Source organism: Protopterus annectens, chromosome 11.part0 (assembly GCF_019279795.1).
Source record: "Protopterus annectens isolate FY-2018-M chromosome 11.part0, PAN1.0, whole genome shotgun sequence".
Taxonomy (NCBI): Eukaryota; Metazoa; Chordata; order Ceratodontiformes; family Protopteridae; genus Protopterus; species Protopterus annectens.
Window position 1 is genome coordinate 341015396 of NC_056745.1, and position 22857 is coordinate 341038252.

The window sequence follows — 22857 nt, forward strand, 5'->3', positions numbered from 1 at the left end:
TACATTGAGGAACTGCTGCCCAGTGATAGCTGAAGAAGGAGGAGTGTCTGGGGTTGGTTGGTAAGACTGGTGCTAAATTTGTTAGCCAGTAGATATTCTATATCTTCTGGCTTTTTTAATTTCCCCAAGTCTTTTGGGTTTCTAATACCATGACAGGAATGGCCCCCATTCCTAAGTCAAAGTATGATTAAATTTCATGAAATTAGTATTGTTTCAATCTTTGATGTCAGCCAGAAGTGCTCTTTGCAGCACCCGCAAAGTGCCCAGTAATGACTCCTTCTGCAATTTGTATGGGGTTACATGGATTGGTGACATATCTAAATACGATTGTACATTATTTTTTTATAAGACCCATTGTTCCTACTACTATTGCAACTGTCTGGGTATCTTTCTTCAACATTGCTCTCATTTCTGCTGGCAAATCCTGATATTTTATGACTTTGTGTATCTCTGTATGCAAGACACTGTAGTCACAGGGTGTGTCAGTTTCAGTGTTCAATGCTACTTTTGTTTCAGTCTTTGATGTCAGCCAAAAGTGCTCTTCGCAGCACCCGCATGTGCCCTATAATGAAACCTGCTGCAGTTTGTATGGGGGTACATGTATTGGTAACATATCTAAATATGATTGCATATTCTTTTTTATAAGACCCATTCCTCCCACTACTATTGGAACTGTCTGGGTATCTTTCCTCCACATGGCTCTCGTTTCTGCCTGCAGATAATGGTATTTTACGACTTTGTGTCTCTCTGTATGCAGGACACTGTAGTCACTGGGTGTAGTGATCTCAGTGATCAATACTACTGTTGTCTTCTTTTCTTGGGGCATTATAGCTGGTTTTCTAGCATCTATCTATTAAACTGTTGGCAATGGGTGATCCCATGTGATGTAAATGTCATCATTTTCTACAATGCTTTGTGGCTTATGTTTCCAGTGTTTTTCAGCCACTTCAATACCATAATGTTTGCACAATCCCCAGTGCAACAATCTTGCCACATTATTATGCCTTTCAGTGTACAGTCCTTCAGCCATTAGTATGTCACAACCAGCAACGAAGTGTGTAACTGTTTCCAGTTCAGTTTTATAAAACCTACATTTGTCTGTTTCTCTCAGATGTTCAATGGACTTTGTAAACCAACGTGTACATAGTCAACTATCTTGGGCCACCAATATTAAACTTTCATCTCTTGGTTTGAATTTGCCTCTCCTTAACCATTCCTGCATTCGTTCCTGATCAACACGTGGTTCTTCCAGAAGTTTCCTATACTTGCAGACTTTTACAATAAAGAGGCCATTTATTTTACAATAAGCTGTGGATTTATGGATATCTGAAGCAGTTGTTTATCTGGTTTGCTTCGATTGTCGTGGAGTATTCACCTTTCTCCTTTTTGCCTTGATACAGTACTTTGTTTGGTGATACCTTACCCCTAGGTGTTTTATTTTTGGACATACTTGCAACTATATTTATGCATTTTCCATATTTCTTGCCTTCTCATGTGGTCCTTCACCTTATATTCTTTCTTTTGTTTTTTGGCACATTCAGCTGCTGCCTGATTTTTATCTACTTCTGGTTTTATTTTAATTCCTGCTTGAAGCAGATATGCTTCTGCTAGATTAAGCAGAGAAGCCATCTTTGATTTTTTCTCCTCATGTTTCAAAACGTTCACTACATTTAGGTCTTGTGAGGTCAGCAGATATGTGTGGAGTACCACAATTGTAGATCTATACATGTAATCAATTTCAAGGAGACCAATCCCTCCTTCAGAATGGGAACATATAATCTTGGCATGCACTCATTTTTATAAATCATTTGGTGAGCATGAAGCATCCTTAGGATCATAGGATCATAGGAAGTTACTAGCCTTCTTGTTTTCTTATCTAAGCTATCCAACACATTTTGAGGCCAGTCAATCACTCCAAAATGTAAGTTAGGACAGGAAAACCAAATTGGTTTATAGCTTGTATTTTGTTCCTAGATGTCAACACTGACTCAGTATACATTGCTCCATGTACATTTAGGTAGATTCTTCTGTATTGCCTTTGAGGATATGGACATAGCTATATTTTATTTATTCATTTTTATTTTACATTTGTTAACCGGGAAAGTCCAACTGGACACAGGTCCATTTTCAGTGGAGGCCCGGGGAGATAAGCTCCAAACAACACATACATAGAATAACAGGAAATTACATGGAACATTTGTTTCATGTTATGAGAGCTTTCATTGCATAGACACAAGGAGATGATACATACAGTATTGAATACATTAAATTAACAGTTCATACAAAAGTCAAACACTGAGGTATAGAGTATCAAAAAACATCTACTCAAAAGACCTAAAAAGAGGCAGTATTTCATATTCATGAAACAGACTGTCTGAGAGTAGTTGGGGTACAGAGGAGTTACCCTTTTAAGGGTTAGTCTGTTGAATGGCATGAGCATAGCCAATTATTCTGAAAATGTTTTTTCAGGAGTTTTTTAAACAGAGTAGTGGAAGTGGTGGAGGTTGTATGGCTTTGTAGGATGTTCCATTTTTTGGCAATGGTGCTGGCAAAAAGGGATTTGCCAGCATCATTTCTATGCTTAATGACTTTTATGAGGTTTTGGTTGCTGGATCTAAGAGTTCTAGTTAGGATGTGTGGTTGTATGAGTTCCTGTAGCAGGGGGTAGTTTATTTATTTTATTTATTTATTTTACATTTGTTGACCGGGAGAGTCCAACTGGATTACAAGTCCATTTTCAGTGGAGGCCCAGGGAGAAAAGCTCCAAGAGAACAATTTTTTACAAAACATAGTTTTAAGGACAGATGTTTGACATACAATTTCCATAGAAGAGACTTTGACATACATATTAACTAACAGATAGGATATATTTATTCTCTACAATATAATATTAAATTTTAGAAGATATTCCTAAGTTTAGGATTCCTGTGATAGATTTACTATCAGAGTAAAAGCAGAGAGATGTAGAATAAGGCTCAGAGAGAGCAGATCATGCTCGCTATAAATTGATTCACTATATGTCTTTACCTAGTTTTAGTTAAGAAGGATAACAAACTGATTTACAATATGTCTTTTCCTGGTTTTAGTTGCTTATGGAGAGCTCAACATTGCTGGGGTAGGTTCCCTAACTCCTGGAGAGATGGGATGAACAGTAGATTAACAGTCCTAAGTAGGTACAGTATTATGATTGGTTGGCTTAGCAGTTACTTAAGTTAGGTGAGGTGTTCTAATGAGACATTAGTCAGGGGGGATACAGGAGCACAGTCGATTATTCAAAAAGTGAGTTTTAACAAGTTTCTTGAACTGTGATGGGGATTTGTTGTCAGTTATGTGGGCAGGAAGGGAGTTCCAGGTTTTTGCTATACAGTGGCTGTAGACAGACTTACCAGCTTCATTGTTATATTTGGTTACTTTGATGAGGTTTTGTGTGCCAGACCTGAAGGGCCTGGCGGTTGTATAGGGTTGCAAAAGATTTTGTAGGATTGGGGTGTTTTCAGAGTTATGTATTATTTTGTGGGCTAGTGACAGTTGATTGAGTTGAAGTAGCAGTGGTAGTTCTAGCCAGTTGAGTTTTTTTAGGCATTTAAAGTGATGTGTTCTGATGTGGGAGGTTGTAGCAAATTTGGCTATCTTATTATAGCAACTATCAAGTTTGTTTAGGTCGGATTTGCGTAGATTTGTAAGCACGGGGAGGCATAAAGTAGGGTGGATAGTACATGAGTCCTTGCTACTGTAGTTTTGGATTGGTCAGTGAGGAATTTTTTATTGCGATACAGTAGGCCAAGATCTTTTTATGTAATTTTTTTTATGGTTATAGAAATATGTAGGTCAAATCTAAGGTGATTATCTATTTCAACCCTTAAGAGTTTGGTATGATATGTGGGGGTTATTGCAGTCTTGTTAAAGGAGGAGATGAAGAAAGAATCAGTGAGAGGTGTGGCTCTGTGGGAGCTAAAGAGTACCAGCCTTATTTTACTTGGGTTCAGAATGAGCCTTTGGTTTGTAATCCAAGTTTCTGCTAGGGAAAAGCATTCTTGTGTTAGGGAGTGAAGGATGTCCATTGATTTGGCTGTACATATTATGGTGGTATCATCTGCATATTGCACTATTGAGGCTTTAGGAATACTGTTTGGGAGCTGATTGATGAAGAGAGTAAAAAGAAGTGGCCCCAGGATGGAGCCCTGGGGTACTCCTATGGAGACCAGTAGAGAAGGGGAGAGTTGGTTTTGCCACATAACAGCTTGTTTCCTTCCCGCTAGGTAGTTTTTGAACCAGGAGATGGCAGGGGTGGTAAGGTTTAGAGTTGCTAGTGAAAGAAGGAGTTTATTGTAGTTAACCATATCGGATGCTTTGGACAAGTCAAGGAAGGTGGCCGATACAAGGAGTCTGTTGTTTCTGTGAGTATTGACAATGTTGGTGAATTCTGAGCGGTGGAGGTGCTATGGAAGGGTCTAAAGCCATGTTGTTGTGTTGCTATTAGACTATTTTCTAGGAGATATTTCATTAGTTGCTATATAATGATGTGCTGTGATTCTCCTTGGCCTCCAAGGGTATTTATACTTCAAATTTGACTGATTAGCCTTCTGAGTTGCTTATTTAGATTGATGAGTGAGTTTTTTTCCTTGCTAGGTATTGGACTTCCAAATTTTGTCAAGATTTTCTTCCTTTTGTTATACAACCTATTAATGTTGGGATTCCACCAGGGTGGCCATAAGCCATTAGCATGATTGTACAGGGTTTTTATGAAAATCCCACATAAGCAGCGGTGTTCTCGGGGGGGGGGGGGTGGCTGTCATTTAACAGAAGAAAGATTTCCTTATTATAATAATTCCTAAACGTTTCAGGGTTAACTTCAGTTCCAGGTTTTATTTTTATTTCAAAGGAAATAACTTTATGGTCTGACTTTACCAGTAAGGATATTACAATGGGGGCGGTGCAACATTTTCCCATGTTTGTATGGACCATATCAGGGATGCTAGCACTCCTAGTGGGTGTATGGACTAGCTGATTCAGGCTGGTTATGTTTACAAAGTCCAGGAATCTCTAGGCCTGCATGTTTGGGGTCATGGGGGTAGTTAAAGTCACAATATGGTATTGTGTTGAACGGGGAGTGTCTCAAGTATGTTTCAGTATGTGTTATTGGTTTCCTAGGTCACAGAGTGAGACTTACATCTTACAAGGATATGGTATGAGAGTTTCACATGGCAATTTGCACATGGAGAAGTACGAGCACATCTTACTATTTGACCAGACTTGAGACAGCGCTATATTTTCCCTTTCTGTGCAGTAACTGGTCAAAATTTGTGAACAGCATTATAGCCCTGCATTACCAGGGTGCTCTCTGTGGCTTTCACCATGTTTCACTAATGGCACAAATGTCTACATTCTCTGGATAAAGGGGAACTTGCAGGGAGTGGAGTTTCTTGTTTAAGCAGTCACACCACTAGATGTTTTTTGGGTTGCTTTTCCTATGCTGGAAGATTTATCAGGCTGACAATGCCTAAAAAAGTTACTCTGCAGGTGGACAAGGTTTTAATCAATATTCAAAAAGGGACAGGTGCAGACCCTCCCTGGCAAATCAGTGTGGTCTGTAAACCATATTCTCCTAGGCTGACAAATATTGTATTCCCTTTGGATGAAAACAAAAAACTTAACTAATTATTAAATTCAAGTATCTTCTGTTCATATTGTGGCATCATCCTTGGAGAAGGTAGAATGCTGCTTATTGCTAAGCTCATACCAGCCTGCAACACATACTTCAAAATCTGCATCAAGTCTCTTTTCATATAGTCCTGGGAGGCATGTCTCAGATCATTTACACCCACAAGGACTATAACTGAGTCACAGTGTTATTTGTGGTTCAATAACCTGAGTTTGTGCATGATCCAGTGGATCCTCACCCCTGATAGGGAGAGTGTGACTCTCTCCTTAAGCAGCCTGGTGAATGCAACATATGTGTGTCTCACAATGGAGTCTCCTATGACCAAAATATTAGGTAATGTGATGATTTGCCCTATGGGCTTAGAAAACTGAGGTGCCATGAAATGTGGCTGTATGTGTTGTGGTAGGTGTTGTTTTGGTAGCATGTTTTGGAGGTTTTAAAAAAAATGGAAACTTAAGGCACACAAAGATAATGTTTTAAGCACTTTTGTTCCTTCAATAACCAGAACTTCATCAGAAATTCTGTTTTGGAGGTTGCTGTGGATACTTATTGTAAGTGCAATGTCTGAGAGGCCTTAGTGGTTTAGGAAGAATACATATAACAGCCTCCAAATATGTGGGTCTATGTGTCTGGTCCATACTATGTGTGGTGGGTATAGCATGCATGTTTCTGATGACATGTTTTTAAGTGCTTTTATATGAGAGCCTTACCTCTAGTGACATTGTATAACTACATCCCTTATATACCCGCAACAGTTTGTTTAAGAATTAAGTGGTTGTCAGTAAACATGAGACAATTGCTATATTCCCTCAGGACATCCATATCTACAAACTGGCTGTAGAGGTAATATGAAAGTGCATATCCATGATTATAGATCCATATTACCTGATCTACAATGGAAGGGTTTAAGAGGGATTTACAGGTGGCTAGCTTGATTAAGTCATGGGGGTGCTCCTGAATGTGCAAACTAGTTGGTCTTTATGTCACTAAGTACCAAGGAAATTTCAGAGGTAGTTTTATAAGAAAATTTCAGTTTTAAGTGCCTCCATAATACAGGGTACTACTTACCACCAGTGTATGATGACAGGCCTCTCACTGACACAATGCTTTTATACAGGGTCTGTAAACTAGTAAACAAGCAAAATAACCCTCTGGCCTTTCACAATAAACACATTCTAACATTTATTTATTCAGTGATTTTCAGTACAGAATGAGACCAGGCCACTCCCCACTGCCACTAGGGAGCAGATCTGATCCTTCTAACTTTAAATCACTGAAAGGGCCTGGAAGTGCAGCAAATAATAAACTTTAACAGTAATCCAAGCTGAAAATGCTGGAAATAATTAACTTACACAGTAAGTCAAACAGTAAGCACTTTGAATGCAGAATTCAGTTTAAATGCAGTGGCGTAAACGACAGTCCTTTGAAATGATTTAAGGTGCACTTTGCTCCTTCTCTCAGCAGAAGTAAAATCGTTAAAGTGTAGCACTATTCCCAAGACAGAAATAGTATTACCTGGGATGTTTATGGTTCAATGTACTTGATATTGTCTCCTTTTACGTGGATGAAACAGAAAGCCAAACTGCAAGGTGACCGCTCAGTGAAATCCCATACACACTGCCCTATCAAAGACCAGCAGAAACCAATGTCCCTTTACTCTTCCTCTCAACAGGAACAAAGCAGTAGCATTAATCCCAAACCAGCTCCTAACAAGCAAGGTAGCACCTGCCCATCCTTACTAATGTGTGCTTTGTTTGTGTCTTTCGGCATTTCCCGGTTAGGGGTCGCCACAGCGGAACTCTGGTCCGCTAATGATTGGCAGTAGATTTTTACGTGCCGCGTTGCTGGCCCTGATGCACAACCTTCAACGAAGGTACACCCATTCACGCATGTCTCCACACAGAAGACGCTATAACTGAGAATCGAACAGGACAACGTCTTACTGTGAGGCGACAACGCTATCGCAGCACCACCACCGCATGCTAACCATACTAATTAAATGCATGCTAACCCTAACACTGCCCATGCCCCTAACCCCAACCTTACTTAAAAGCAAAAAAAGTATACAACTAACACAGTGCACTCAGCAAAACTGCAAAGGCCATTTATACCAAATCTTATGGGGCTTAGTAATGTTAAAATCCAGTAGATTATGTCAAAAACAGTAGTTTAAAGCTTTAATGTGCAGCAGTTTGTAGTAACTGAAGGCAAAGCTGCAAAAACAGCAATCTGTAGCAACACAGAACATGGCTGAAAAGCTTAAAAGAGCACACTGGCTAACAGAAACATTCTTATTTTAAAGCAATTAGAGGCCTATCAATGGCCTAGTCCTCTGCTCATGTGTTTTCTTATATTTCCTGAAAGCCATACATGCATTTCTAACCATCAGTTTCAATTCATTCAAGTATTAAAACGTTTTTTTTTTTTTTTTTCTTTTATTTGCATGTCTACTTTAGACAGAAACATATTGTTTCTTCAACAGGACTTTGGTTTTATCAACATAAGGCTATGGGTATTGTCTGCAGTGTAGTTTAGCAAAGCTGGCTTCTCTAAATTTTAACTGCTATATAAATAATGATTTGTTTGTGTACAGTAAAAACAGCATGCAAATTCACAATTGAAGTACTCTTTGATAATACTGCAGAGAAGAGAAACGTGATAACTGCAACATATAAAATTGTAATAGCTGCTATGAAAGTAACTGTGCCCTACGTACTGTACTGTCTGACCTTTTGCCTGTCATGATTACTTGAAAATTACTCTATAAAGCATTAACTAACCTGTGTTGTTTGTATGCATTGCATCAAGCACCCGATAAATGGAACCAGCATGCCCATTACAGATTCCTTATAAACACAGCTATGCTTAAGTGAATTCTGAAATAGATGCAGACCAGACACAAATAAATGTTTAGAAATGTATTCATTTATTTTCCTTCTCAGTCACAAGCAAAATTTTAGAAATATGATGTTTAAAAAGTAATAACTTCAGCATTTGATAAATTCTGAATCAAGATGAAGACACTTACGGCAGGCTGAGAACCAGGAGGGCAGAAACCAGTGGTAGTTTCCTTACACTTCTTACACTGACCCTGTAATGCAGAAAATACAACACCCATTATCTAGGGGCAGAATCATTTTTTACTTGCCAAACCTTTTTCGTATTTCATCACATGTATCTTTATATAGCAGTTAAACAAGCACAAAAGGCATGTGTGGATGTGCATTAAAATGTAAAAATATGGCTTCTCAGATTTCTGAAGCATTGGGCTAACATATGAATACATCCAACCCCATCTAGTAAGTGCCTTACTATGGTAACAGAATCTGCAATAATGAAGGCAGGTTAATTACTTTTGCATGCATTAGGCCAGGGGTGTCCAACCTTTTGGATTGCTGGGGCCGCATTGAGTGAACAGAAATGGTCTTGGGGCTGCATAAAATATATCATATAGTTAACTCTTTTGTTGCTCTGGAAGACCACAGTTGACCTCCTGGTTGTACTGTAGGTGCATTTGAACAATGAATATATGTAATAAATGCCTAATATTTGCCTTAAAATTCTAATTCTCATTCTAATTCTCTAATCTAACAGTTAACTCTAACATCTTAGTTTATATATATATATATATATATATATATATATATATATATATATATATATATATATATATTACAAATAAACAGATATTCACTAAAGCACTAGCATTTCTCACTGGGAAAACCATTCCAGCAGTCCAACTACGTAACATGTCAACATCAGCAGTCCTACAATATTATAATCCACAAAAATAACCCAACAAATTTGCAATAAAGTAAAGAATTCACATTACTGACTTAATAAAACAATTCTGAATAAGCTACAAGAGGGTCTCACCCAAACAAATAACTGGTGCCAGAAATATGGCCTCAAGCTAAATGCCAAAAAATGCATCATCATCCCCTTTGAGGAGCTGATGTCCCCACAAATTATCACATTAATAACAATGTTGTAAGCATGCAATAAGTCGTATGGTACTTGGGCACCCGGGTTGATAGAAACCTGACTTTTGACCACCACGTTGTCTCTGTTGTAAGGAAAGCTTTTTACATGGCCCACTTCATTAGTAAGGGTATCTCCTCCAGGGACAAGGAGGTCATAACATCCCTGTATTCTTCCTTTACAAGAGCCATTATTGAGTGCAATGCCCCTTTTGTCATGTGCCTCAGCAAAACACCCTGCCAAAAGAAAGACTACAACCATTTCTGACAAAAAAGGTCAAAGGACTAAGTTCACTTAGTTATCCAAACAGACTAAAAAGCTTCTTACTTTCCTCTGTCTCTCACTGGCCCCTATAAATTTCATCATTGGCTTGCTTTCCAGGCTAAGAAAGATCCTGCCTTAAGAGACTTCCTCTACCTCAGAAATACTGGTTATACTTAAAATGCTCAGTACAAAGACCACAGCCTTCATTGCAACATAAACAAGCCACTTTTTATGGACAGGTTCTTGACACAAAAACCTTCAACTTCTGTAAAAGGCTCCTCTCATTATCAAACAATGTAGTTCAGCAACACAGTGGCTGGATGGATAGCCATAAATGTAGTCCTTGGGTAAGTAGCATAGCCTTCATCAAACCAGATGGAAAATCCACATACTAACCTTTCCCAGCTGGATGGCTAAGATCTAATATTGGTTACTCGAGTCTAGTTGCCCAAGAAGAGGGGCATGTTTAACTAAGAATTCTATTTGCAAAATTATATTCAGTATACATATTAAATCTCTCTCTCTTACACACGCACACACACACACACACACACACACACACACACACACACACACACACACACACAAAAAAAAAAGCCTGTACTTGTTAAATAGGCAACCTCAGTAATCACATGACACTCACTCACTGAATGAAATTGTCTGGAAGTCAAAATATCTGAAAAAAAAATCATAATAGAGATGGATTCATCCATGTAATTTCCCACCACTAAAAGGACCATCATATTGTTATGATTATTAACTACTTCTGTTAACTTGATCTGTAATTAATAGTGACTGTATCACAATTTACTCATAAACATAAAAAAAAATAAAAATCTGTTGAGTAAAAAAAAAAAAAAAAAAAAAAAGGACCATCAATAAATCAACAAACAACTACTTGGCAAAAAGTAAATCAATAAGAAAACCACAAACTATAATGCTACATACTGATGTAAACATATAACTTGTGTCAATCCCCAGGTTAATCCATACCAAAAGATTGTTTCAGAGCTTCAGCTATGTACAAACAGCTTTCTCCTAAAAACTTTACTCATTGATATTTGCCTTGCTATAATTATAACTGTTAAAAAAAATGTTTTTAAGTTTATTCTGTACCTCAGTGATTCTCACTGTTACGAGATGTAATCTCTGCCATATTGTATGAGTACTACATCCATAATTTACTGTCTCTCTTTCTCATGTATTGTATTATATTGTTTTGTGTTATTTTTGGAGCTTTTCTCCCCGGGCCTCCACTGAAAATGGGCCTGTGTCCAGTCGACTTTCCCAGTAAACAAATGTAAAATAAAATAAAATAAATAAAAATAAACTTCCCTCCAATCTAAAGCCATTTGACATTCAGACATTTTAATTTGTGCAGAAGTTACTCACAGACTGACAGTTTACTGAGCTGTAATGCTGACCTTCGCTTTTGAAAAAAAACAAATTCCCAGACTTTGTCAATAGCTCAAAGTGTAGAGAGGATTATTTATTTATTATATATTTATTTATTTTTGGAAAACATCTTTAAAACTGTTAAATTGGTTACACACCCAGAAACACAGAAAAGTTATTGTGATTATGTAAACCACAGACTGCTGCAAGAAATCAAAGTCACATTTGCACTTTATGCTTATGTCCGAACAGATGAATCATACCTGTTAATTCTAAAAGAAGTAAAGTAGCTTAATAAGAAAGTTATTTGCAAGGTTACATGGCAGTTTATATTGGAAATAAGCATAGATATTAAAAAGGCTCTGTTTTTCATAATTATGCCGAAAAGTCTTCCAAGGTAAATACAACTTCTGATTTAGTATGGAACTATACCTCTCAACCTTAGAGCAAGAAATCTGGACAAAGCGAAAAATAAAAGTGGGACACAGGCCCAAAAATAATTATGCATCACAGACACCATTGAAACAACTGTAGCTGCAAACATTATACATCACTTATAATCTTTCTATCCCATTATTATCAGTTAAACATTATACGGCTCATTCAGTCCTGCCTTCTTTTGCATCAAAGAAAACCATGCTTTGAAATGACAAATGCATTAAAAATAATAAAACACATTGCATCAACATCCTGCAACGTCCTACCTGCAAACAACCACAGAGCTTTCACTGAAACTAGGGCTGCTTGTTTCCCCAGAATGACAGCTCTCCCTAATTAAGTCTAATGGTATACAATCTACCAGTAACTGGACTGCCTGAAATAAATTAAATTATGGCCTGTAAATTGAAAGTACACTTTGTTTAATTAAACTATATTTCTAAGCCCACTTACTATATTTTCAGTAACATCCCAATATCCATTTCCAGGTCACTTTACAAGACACTGGCAGTGGTAGACTTGGCATCCTTCAGAACCCCACAGGCCCACGCTAATACATTGTCCATTAAATGTAAATATCCATTCACTGTAAATGGCAAGAAGCTGTGTCTTAAAAAATCTACTTCTGGTATGTGTACCCAAGTATTAGGTTTTGAAACAAAGAAACATATTCTCCACAGTCCGTATGTCTCTGTCTTTAATAATCATCTACTGTTGCAGCACTCCCAACACATAAGCACACACATACACACTAAAATCCCCAACATTTAAAAAATGACATTATGTCCACTTGATTTGCCAGTATTGATGATCCGCCAAAGCTATGCTTACTGTTGTCCAATCTACCACTGCTTAGAACTCACCAATGAAAAAACAGTACTAGGTGCTTTTTTGTTTGTCTGAAAAAACAATACAACTTTATATGCGACAGTCCCACATAGTCAGTCCACTACTGACCCATTAACCCTAGGCTGCTGTCTCATTCTTACTCCCTGGAACTGCATTACCTTGGATGACTACTTTTATTTTCTAAGCAAAAGACACAAATTGGAAGATGAGGCAAAAATCCAGACATTCTTTGAAAATCCATACAGTTAAGAGGTATGAGTTCATGTTCAATACAACACTCTTCCTGTCAGGAAAGCCGCAATTTAATGAAAGTGTACTCTTAATGTATGACATATTTGTGAGCTAACTTGTTTGTGTTCAGTAGGTAGACTGATCATTGTTAGCCTCTTTGTGCATACGTCTATCTCTGTCATGCACACATATGCACACATACACACACACACACACACACTCTTCTACTTTCACGCACACAATTCTGCTTTCATGCATGCACTCACTCACTCCGTACTTAACTATTAACACAGGTAATTGCTGTCCCTTTCAAAGGCAACAGTGGCAAATCCATACAAGAGTCCCTCTTCAGCGAGAACACACACACACACACACACACACACACACACTGATTGTTCGGTGCAAAATAATGGCGTAAACACATTAACCCTTTTCTGGCTCAAAAACAAAACTAGAAGGGTGCTTTGGTGCATGCGCACACCGACATTAGCGTTACAGCTCACGGGAGCGAAAAACACAAAACAAAAAAATTGTTTTGGGGCATGCGTACATCGATGTTGCAGTTAGAGGTTGAGGGCCGCATGGAAGAGCTCTGACGGCTGCATGTGGCCCGCGGGCCGCAGGTTGGACACATCTACATTAGACATTGCAAGTGAACAAATATAGTGCATTTCTGTGCAAATGGATATTACGGTTCTATTTTCATTGAGATGAATATTTCTCTCATCTATAGTTTATACAGATTCAGCTTGTGAACACTTACCAAATACACAGCTCAGATACTCCATGCACATGCATGCAACTAACTACATATGCATATAACGTGTATTAGCACACACACACACGCACACACACACACACATGCACACACACACACACACACACACACACACACACACACACACACACACACACACACACACACACACACACACACACACACACACCATTCATGCGTTAAAATGTTTAGTATTGTGACAAAGCAAACTTCAAACTTGGACTTCCATAATAGTGGCACACTGATCAACAACTTGATTTCAGCTATCCCAGTGTGAAAAAAGAAACTGAGAGATAAGGGCTAGAAACTCTGTAAGTTTTATTAAATTCAATTATTGGCCAGTAAGTGCACTGCCTGTTTGCTAGCAATGAATAAACTTGGAGACCCTAAATAAAATCAGCTGGAAAAGATGAAGAGAAAACTGACTGGGAAGAATTCTACAGTTGTTCAGCAAACAGCAGTTCAAGCTCCAGCTTTAGTGTAGGACATGGCTTCCAGTAATCTAGAGGAAGAGAAATCAAATGTGCTCAGAGCTGATTAAAACAAACAAAACATTGAAGGAGCATATTAACTTAACAAAAGGCTGGAACAACAGAAGGAGCTTTAAGAAGCTATTCAAATGAATTGATAAAACAAACAAGCAAAAAAACAAAACAAAACAAAAAACACGCAAAAAATCATAGATCAAAATGAAGAAAAGGCTAGCTGAATATTAGATTGCTCAAAAAGATCAACCTTCTTTAATGATGAAACTACAATGTAAACAACAGATAACTGACATAAACTTTGGCTTGGCTGGCAAAGATTATTAATGGTGTGGAGGAACTGCCTAGTTGCAGTTCCGTCATATCTGGAAGAGAAACCGAATAAGCTGAATTAATGAAAAAAGTTTAAGGTCATAGGTGAATATAAGTACAAATGTCACCTGAAGAAAATTACACATGACTTGGATCTCAGGATGAACTTTCAACAGATAAAAGTTGAATGTTGTAGCTAACTGCATTTTAAAAAAAGACTACTACTGCATATTTTTCATTTAGATATACAGTTAATTATGGAACTGTAATTATTAAACTTTGCCAGCAGAGATGTCACTTATAAGAATTACATTTTAGTTGGGAAATGACAGGATGAAGCTATGTCGAATATGTTTCTTTTGTAAATTTGATTATTTAATCATAGGTTCATAGGTTGATACTAGGCTATCTGCCCTAGGGCATTTATAAGCCTGGCCAGAGTATGTTTGGCTTTCGCCACCCTTTTAGATTAGTTGACTGTGCTTCTGTATAGTAGGTCACAGAAGGTAGCCCTTTTAAGGTTTGTTTACTGTACCTCTGTCAAGCAGCGGCACAGAAGAGATCCCAGGGGTAAACGTACGATCTCCCATCCATTCGTCAATATTTCTCTTGAAGAGGGTCAGTGAGGGGCTCTGCCTGACATGGATTGGGATTTTGTTCCAGAGTGAGGGGAGCCTCTGGGATATGAATCTGTCCCTCCAGCATGTCCTATTTATTTCTGTGCTGAGGTTCAGGTCCCTGGAGCATGTAGCTCTAAGAGATTTAGATTTCCTGAGGTGAAGCATGTCCATTAATTCTGGGTTGGACATGGCTTTATACGTCAGACACAGATCGCCTCTGAGTAGGCGGTACGAAACTGAGTAGAGCTGGAGTTTCTTTAGCCAAACTGCATAGGGCATCTGTTTGAGCCCCTTGATCCTCTTGGTGAGATACTTTTGGGGTCTTTCCAGTTGCTGAAGTTGTTGGGTAAGGTACATCCCAAACGGGGCATTGTACTCAATTATGGGCCTGATAAGTGATGAGTAGAGGGGCACAATGACCTCTCTTGATCTAGATGTGAACCCTTTCATGATAAGGTGGGCTATATAGAAGGTCTTTCTAACCACTTTGGCAACATGATTGTCAAAGGAGAGATTGCAATCTACTTGAATCCCCAAGTCCCTAATTATTTCTTCTGTACTTAATAGATTACCACCTATGTGGTAATTTGTGGGCACTTTTTTTTTTCCAAAGGGGATGACTATGCACTTTTTGGCATTTAGCTTTAGGCCATGGCTCTGGCACCAGTTATCCATCTCTGTGAGACCCTTTTGGAGGATGCTTGTGTCAGTCGGAGAGTCGATTATAGCACCCAGTTTGCAGTCATCTGTGAACTTGATCAGCCATAGTCCACCCATGTTAGCCTGTACCTCGGAGAAATATATACCGAACAAGAGAGGTCACAAGACTGAGTCTTGTGGGACACCACTTGTAACTGGTTTAGAGTCTGACATGGCACCCACTATTCTGACCATGTGGGTTCTATCCCTGAGCCAGTTTGCAACCCATCTTGTGACACAGGGGTTGATATTTAAGCTGGTGAGCTTATTTATGATGCCCAAGTGGGGCATTGTGTCAAAGGCCTTTGCGAGGTCCAGGTAGGCTGTGTGGACTACCTTCCCTTCATCTATGGCTTTGGTAACTGTTTCAAAGAAGTCGACCAGGTTCAAGAGGCAAGATCTGCCCTTAACGAAGCCGAATTGGGTAGGATCCAGTGTCTGGAGGTTCCCAATGTCTTTGTTTATGATTTCCATGATGATACTTTCCATAGCTTTGCAGACCAGGCTGGTCAGGCTTATAGGGTGATAGTTTCCAGGGTCTGTTGTGGCACCACCTTTGTGGAGTGGGACCATTGTTGCTGTACGCCATTCCTTGGGAACATATCCTGTAGTAAGGCTGAGATTGAACAGTGACTTTATATGAGGGTTTAGTTCTTCTTGGAGCTCATGTAAGACGCAGCCCGGGGCACCGTCTGGTCCCATTGATGCTGTGTTTTTAGCTTTGGAGAGGGCAGCTCTCACCTGTGCATCTGTGATCTCAGGAAGGCTACACTCTGTTGGGATAGACATTTGCTCTTTTGGGGGGAAGGGGGGAGAAGTTTGCACTGAACCTTTCTGCCAGGATGTTGACAATGTCTGTGGGTTCAGTGAATTTTTTGTCATTTTGCACTAACTCAGAGCATATCTGGGAGTTGCCTCCCAGGTTTCTGACATAACTAAAGAAGGCCTTGTGATTATCTTTAGTGTCTTGTGCAATTTTTCTTTCAAAGCTGGCCTTAGAAGATTTTATGAGGGATCGTAGTTTCTCACTAGTACTGATCAGTGATGCCTTCCCTTTTTGGGATTTTGCTCTGTCATGTAGTACCTTTCTCCTCCTGTTTTATAGCTTATGTATGGCTGGGGTCCAACAGACAGTTATCCTGCCTTTGGAGGAGTGAGTCTTGGTTTTATTTGGGATAGCATGCTCCATGCATTCCTGTAGGTGTCCATAGAATGCTTTTGTAAAGGATTCTGCATTTTTTGCCATATTGTCCACTGGCCCAGGGGCTTTGAAGGATTCCACCTAAGTTTTGAGAAGTGTGAAGTTTGCTTTTGAGAAGTTCTTCACCGTGGTTTCCTTGGCTGGGGTGGGGACAGAATATGGATGTCCAGTGAGATTTGTTTATGGTCTGATCTTACCAATGAGGGGTATACCTCTGGTGTGGAACATAGAGACCCCATGTTGGTGATGAACAGATCCAGTATGTTTTCCCCTCTTGTGGGAGTGGTGACCAGTTGTTCCATAACATTTGAGTTTATAAATTCTAGGAACTTTTGGGCGAGGGTGTTTGGGCTTGAGTAGTTTTCCCAATCGATGTTTGGGTAGTTGAAGTCCCCCAATATAATAGTGTTTGGAGAGACCTTCATTTTCTCCAGTGTTCTCAGGAAATCCGAGTGAGGCTCCTGTGTTTGGGAGGGTGGTCTGTAGCAGGCTACAAACTGAAAGGCAGTTTTGCCCAATGTTAGTTGCACATGATGATTTCTGAAGCTTCGTGCAGTGCCACTAGCCTGGAGGCGTGCATATCTTTGATAAATATGGATACTCCCCCTCCTTTTGTGGTTCGGTCTGAGTTTTGGGGCCAGAAAGCATGGTATGAAGTATAGCCTGGTAGTGCTGGTGTGCTTTCGGGAGCCTTGAACCAGGTTTCTGTTACTGCACAGATATCAATATTCTCCATACTGAGGAGAGTCTCGAGTGCGTGCATCTTGAGGTTTAGACTTCTGTCGTTGAGCAGCATTACCCTTAGTTTTTTTTTCTTTGTGTTGTCTATGGGGGTGGGTTTGTCATTTGAGCCTTGCTTAAAAAAGGCACTATGGTGGAGGCAAGAGCCTTAGCCAGTATTCAAAAACCCAGGGGTGACAGGTGCAAGCCATCCCTAGCGAAGGAACCTGACTTGTCGAGCATGTCATCTCATGCTGACAGACACTGGATCCCCTTTGAATGACACCAATACTTTAGCCAATTGTTAAAATTGATCATTTTGTCTTTATACTGTGGCATCATTCTTGGTGAGGGTAAGATGCTACTCAAGGTCAGGGTCATACCGGCCTGAGCTTCATGATCAAAGAGCTCCTGTACGTCTTTTTTCATGTAGTCCAGGGATGTACGTCTCAGGTCTTTCACACCAGCATGGACAATGATGGAGACATACTTGTACTTGCTTTGGAGTGACCCGAGTGCTTGTGTTATGTGGCAGATCCTGGCACCCGAAAGGCAGCTTACAGTGACCTTCTCCTTGTTCAGCCTGGTAAGTGGGACGTCAGTGTGTCTGACAATAGAGTCACCTATTACAAGTGTATTAGGTGTGTTGTTTAGCCTTAAGGGCTATGACTGTGTGGCACACTGACTTTGTGAGCTATGTGCTACGTGGATATTGTTTTGTGGTAGGTGTTGCTTGGATGTCTGCTTTGGGCGTATCTACTGCTTAGGCAGATTTTTATTTAGAGCCTCCGAGTATGTTTTTGTGTGTTTATGTGTTTGGTTTGCTGATGAGATAGGTCTATGTGAGACTGGATTTGTGGTGTGTGTGGTTACCTTCTCCTCCTGACAGGCTGTGCCAGTACTGGGTTGAGAGAGCTTAGCCTCCAGTTTGGCTATATAGCTGCATCTCTCACATATATTTGGGCTTGTTGGGAGGAGGAGATGGTGGTCTGTATACATAAGGCAGTTGTAACATTGCCTTAAAATTCCCAGATTCACCAGCTGGACTGGAGAGTAAACTCAAAACTGACCTTTGGACATGCCTGAATAATACAGGGAACTACTTATTGACTGATCAGAAAGAACCAATAGGGAGCAAGTGCTTTGAAGGAGTATAAGAGGATGTAGGGCCTTAGTTTGTGTTTACCTATGAGATTACTTATACGAGAAAGTGCAGGGCTTTAGAATGAGAATAGAGTGCTTAATTTGAGATTTAGAGCAGTTCTAAAGGAAAAAGTGAAGAGTAGACTTTGTGGAGCCGGGAATAGTTTAAGCTTGTTTAAGCGGCGCTGCCTGATGCTGCTCTGTGCGCAAGACCGCGCTAAAAGAGGGTTGCAGGGTTTTAAGAGATAGAGATCAAGGAGTTTAGAATTGACCCAAAATGGCCAATAAAACTACAGCTTCTAGGAAGTAACCACTCCTACAGGTACAGGTAGGCTGTTCAGTGTTAACCACTGCCACTGGTGAACACAGAGACTTCCCTTTAGTCCAAGCAAGCACTGGCCTCCAAGAAACTTACAAACAGTTCAGAACAGCAAATCTGTAACTGAACTTTCTTAAATTTCAGAAAGTGGGGAAAAAGCAAGATTTTTTTTTTTTTTTTTTTTTTTTAGTTTAAAGGTAGCAGAGATACACAAGTAGCAAAATAATCACAACAGTGCAATAAATGACCCCACACTTGAGTGCTAGGCCAAAGTCAGGTAAAATGCAGTTTTAAGAGAAAAAAACGATTTTAAATTCAGTGCAACACAGGAAATGCAGTAAACAGGCTCTAGATGTGTTCTAAATACTGTTTCTAATACAGATATAAACTTTAGCAAGCTGGAAAATGCCGAAAAGTAGGCGGCAAAGCAGTAATTCTTAACAAAAAAGCAGAAGAAAATACTTAAAATCTCAAAAGTGGCTCCTTTCTCCTCTCACCGTTTTCTCATCGCCATGTGCCACCCTTGTCATGTTATCCTTACCTCACTGATGCGCCGACAACCCATCAGTAAATTCAGATACCACTCTCCAATGAAAACACCATGCTAATCCACCTCATATTGCTAAGCATAATTATGATTCTTCTTTTGGGTCTCACATCATACCACATAGCCCTGATAGAAGTGTCAGTCAGGGAACCTCATCTCACAACTCCCTCTATAATACCTCTCCTCTTCACCATGGTTTGTCCTGGCTTGCCACTAACAGAAAGAGAGAGACCATCATACAAACATAGACTGGAATGATATATAGTCAAAAACATTTTGACATATTCATCTCGTGGCTTAACTTAGCAATTTAATGACCTAATCACATATATCAAAAAATCTGACAAAGCAACGCTTGTATGCCTCAATGTACTATATTTATGACTACCAAGGACTGTATACAATGCAAAAACTTTAACTGCTACTAAAACTGTACAGCGGGACTTGTGTTATCTCAATCTCATTTACCCTTTATAACACTAACTATAATGTAAAATCACCACTATAACCAAATCACAGGCTACTGTATTTCCTATCTCGTGCCTAAAAGTACAGTTGTGTACACTTACCATAAATGTAGATGTTCGAGTGTATTCACTGTTGCAGTCATTACATTTGGGTAATCCTGCTGGCAGGTTGTCCCCAGTTGGCCAGAACTCCAAAGTCCTGGGTCCCGCATCGGCTGCCATCACCCCTTCCCTGATGTCAGGTCATCAGGGGTACAAAAGATGCGGCCAATGCCATTTTCCCCAGCCTTTCCTGCTACAGATGTCAGGTGCCCCCAAAAAGGGCAGCCAAAAAAAAAAAAAAATATATATATATATATATATATATATATATATATGGGTCTATCTGAGTTCATCGACACTTTAAAATACCGACAATGGATTAACCGACACGAGAATGTCGAAAGTCACGTCACCGACGCCAGAAGATCGACGAGGCAGAAGACCGACGGAGGAAGACACCGACGCTGAGAAGCTGTGATGGGGTAAGGGTGCGAGTAAGGTAAGTGTGCGATGCTGGTGTTTAGTAGGGGTAGGGGTGGGATAAGTGAGTTAGGGTTAGGCGGGTTAGGTGAGTGTGCGTAAGGTAAGTGTGCAATGTTGGTGTTTTGTAGGGGTAGGGGTGGGATAAGTGAGTTAGGGTTAGGGCGGGTTAGGTGAGTGCGAGTAAGGTAAGTGTGCAATGTTGGTGTTTTGTAGGGGTAGGGGTGGGATAAGTGAGTTAGGGTTAGGCGGTTGGGTGAGTGTGCGATAGTGACGGACCTTAGGGTAAGGGTTTGGGTCAGGGTTGTGGTTAGTTGTGTATGTATGGGTTAGTGTTTGTTTGTAAGGATTTTGGTGTGCTTGTGTTGTGTGTGTGAGTGTTGGATAGGGATGTGTTTTGTTTGTTGGTATGTTGTGTCGGGTGTATGCGATGTCGTGTTTGTGAACTGTCGATCTTCTGGCGTCGGTTAAATGAGTTTCGTTGTTTTGGTGTCGGTTAATTCGTTTTCGGTATTTTAAAATGTCGATGAACTCAGATAGATCCATATATATATATATATATATACATATATATATATATATATATATATATATATATATATATATATATATATATAAATACATGCACCAATATAAACTTTACCTTCGTCTACAAGCAAATACACCACATAGGTTCCATCAAAAGAAAGGGGGGATGGCGGGTGGGTAACCTGGACTGCAACAGTGAATACACTCGAACATCTACATTTATGGTAAATGTACACACCTGTACTATGTTCTTCGTGTTTCACTGTTGCAGTCATTGCATTTGGGTAGAGTCCCAAAGCTATGGATGGGAGGCTGGAGCTAAACAGCATTAGGAGCGGCTATGAGGCCCTGCAGAACTGCAGTGGCAAAGCCTGCCCTGGATTTCGAGTACAGTGGCAGATGATAGTGCTTTGTAAATGTGTGCACTGAACTCCAAGTAGCAGCCACTAAAATGTCCTTGGTAGGTACTCCCTTGAGAAAGGCTGCTGAAGTGGCTGCAGCTCTGGTTGAATGTGGCCTAATGCCTTTAGGCACTGGCTTGCCATGGTGTAAGTAGCAGAAACGAATGCAGTGGCCTATCCACTTTGAAATAGTCTGCTTTGAGATAGCCTTTCCTGGTGATCCTGCAGCATATGCCACTAGTAATTGCTCTGTCTTTCTGAAAACTTTGGTTCTGTCCAAGTCAAATCTAAGCTGTCTGTGTACATCCAAAGAATGCAGAATTCTCTCCCCCTTGTTCTGTGGATTTGGATAAAAAGTTGGCAGATAAATAGTTTGGTTAAGAGTCACACTGGACACCACCTTAGACATAAATGTTGGGTTTGTCCTCAGAGAGACCCAGTCTGGATAAAAAATGATAAAAGGTTCCACAGCCATGAGTGCCTGTAGCTCTGAAACTCATTTGCAGAAGTTATTGCTAGGAGCAGAGCTGTTTTCCAAGATAAAAACTTTATATCAGCAGTAGCAGCTGGCTCAAAAGGAGGCAGGGTGAGTTTTTCCAAGATAAAGTTGAGGTCCCATGCAGGCATTACTGATCTCCTTGGTGGCCTTAAATTTTTGGCTCTTCTGAGGTACTGTTTTAATAAGGGATGAGAAAAGATTGGTGGGTCTGTATTGTAATGAGCCAAAATGGCAGAAGCATGAATTTTAATAGATGAAAAAGATAGGCCTTTGTCCAGCATCTCAGTTAAGTATTGCAAAATCTGAGGAATATTTGGCACAACTGTATCAGTTCCTTTTGCCTGGTTCCAAGCACAGAATCTCTTCCATTTTCCAGCATAATATTTTCTAGTACTAGGCCTTCTGGTCTTCAAAATGACATCCATCACAGCTTTACTGAGAGGTGTGCTTTGTATGACTACATTATCCGCCATGCTGCCAGGTGAGTTGGCTGTGCAGGATCTGATTGTTTTGCTGGGACAGTAGATGAGGTATTTGAGGTAAGGTCCAAGCTGGGCATTGAGACAAGTTCTTTAGGACTGGAAACCAGTACTGGTGGAGCCAGTCTGGGGCAATCAGTATAATTTTTGGCTTCTCCTGTCTGACCTTTAGGAGTACCTTGGGGAGAAGAGGCAGAGGGGGAAGGCATATACTGATAGGTCTTTCCAGCTGAAGGATAGGGCGTCCACTTTCCATGCTTGTCTGTGGTAAGTCCTTGTGCAGAATCTTTTTAGTTGGTAGTTGTGAGGGGAGGCAA

At 39.9% G+C, this 22857-nt stretch overlaps 1 protein-coding gene across 1 annotated transcript in view; it reads right to left on the bottom strand.

The window, feature by feature from the left end:
- Positions 1-22857, bottom strand: part of STAB2 (stabilin 2) — a 922612-nt gene that overhangs the window by 549535 nt on the left and 350220 nt on the right. The window contains exons 19-20 of the mRNA XM_044087850.1: positions 8691-8753; positions 8443-8538 (exon numbers count right to left, since the gene is read on the bottom strand). Of these exons, the coding sequence (XP_043943785.1) occupies positions 8443-8538; positions 8691-8753 (159 nt within the window). The remainder of the gene's footprint in view (positions 1-8442; positions 8539-8690; positions 8754-22857) is intronic.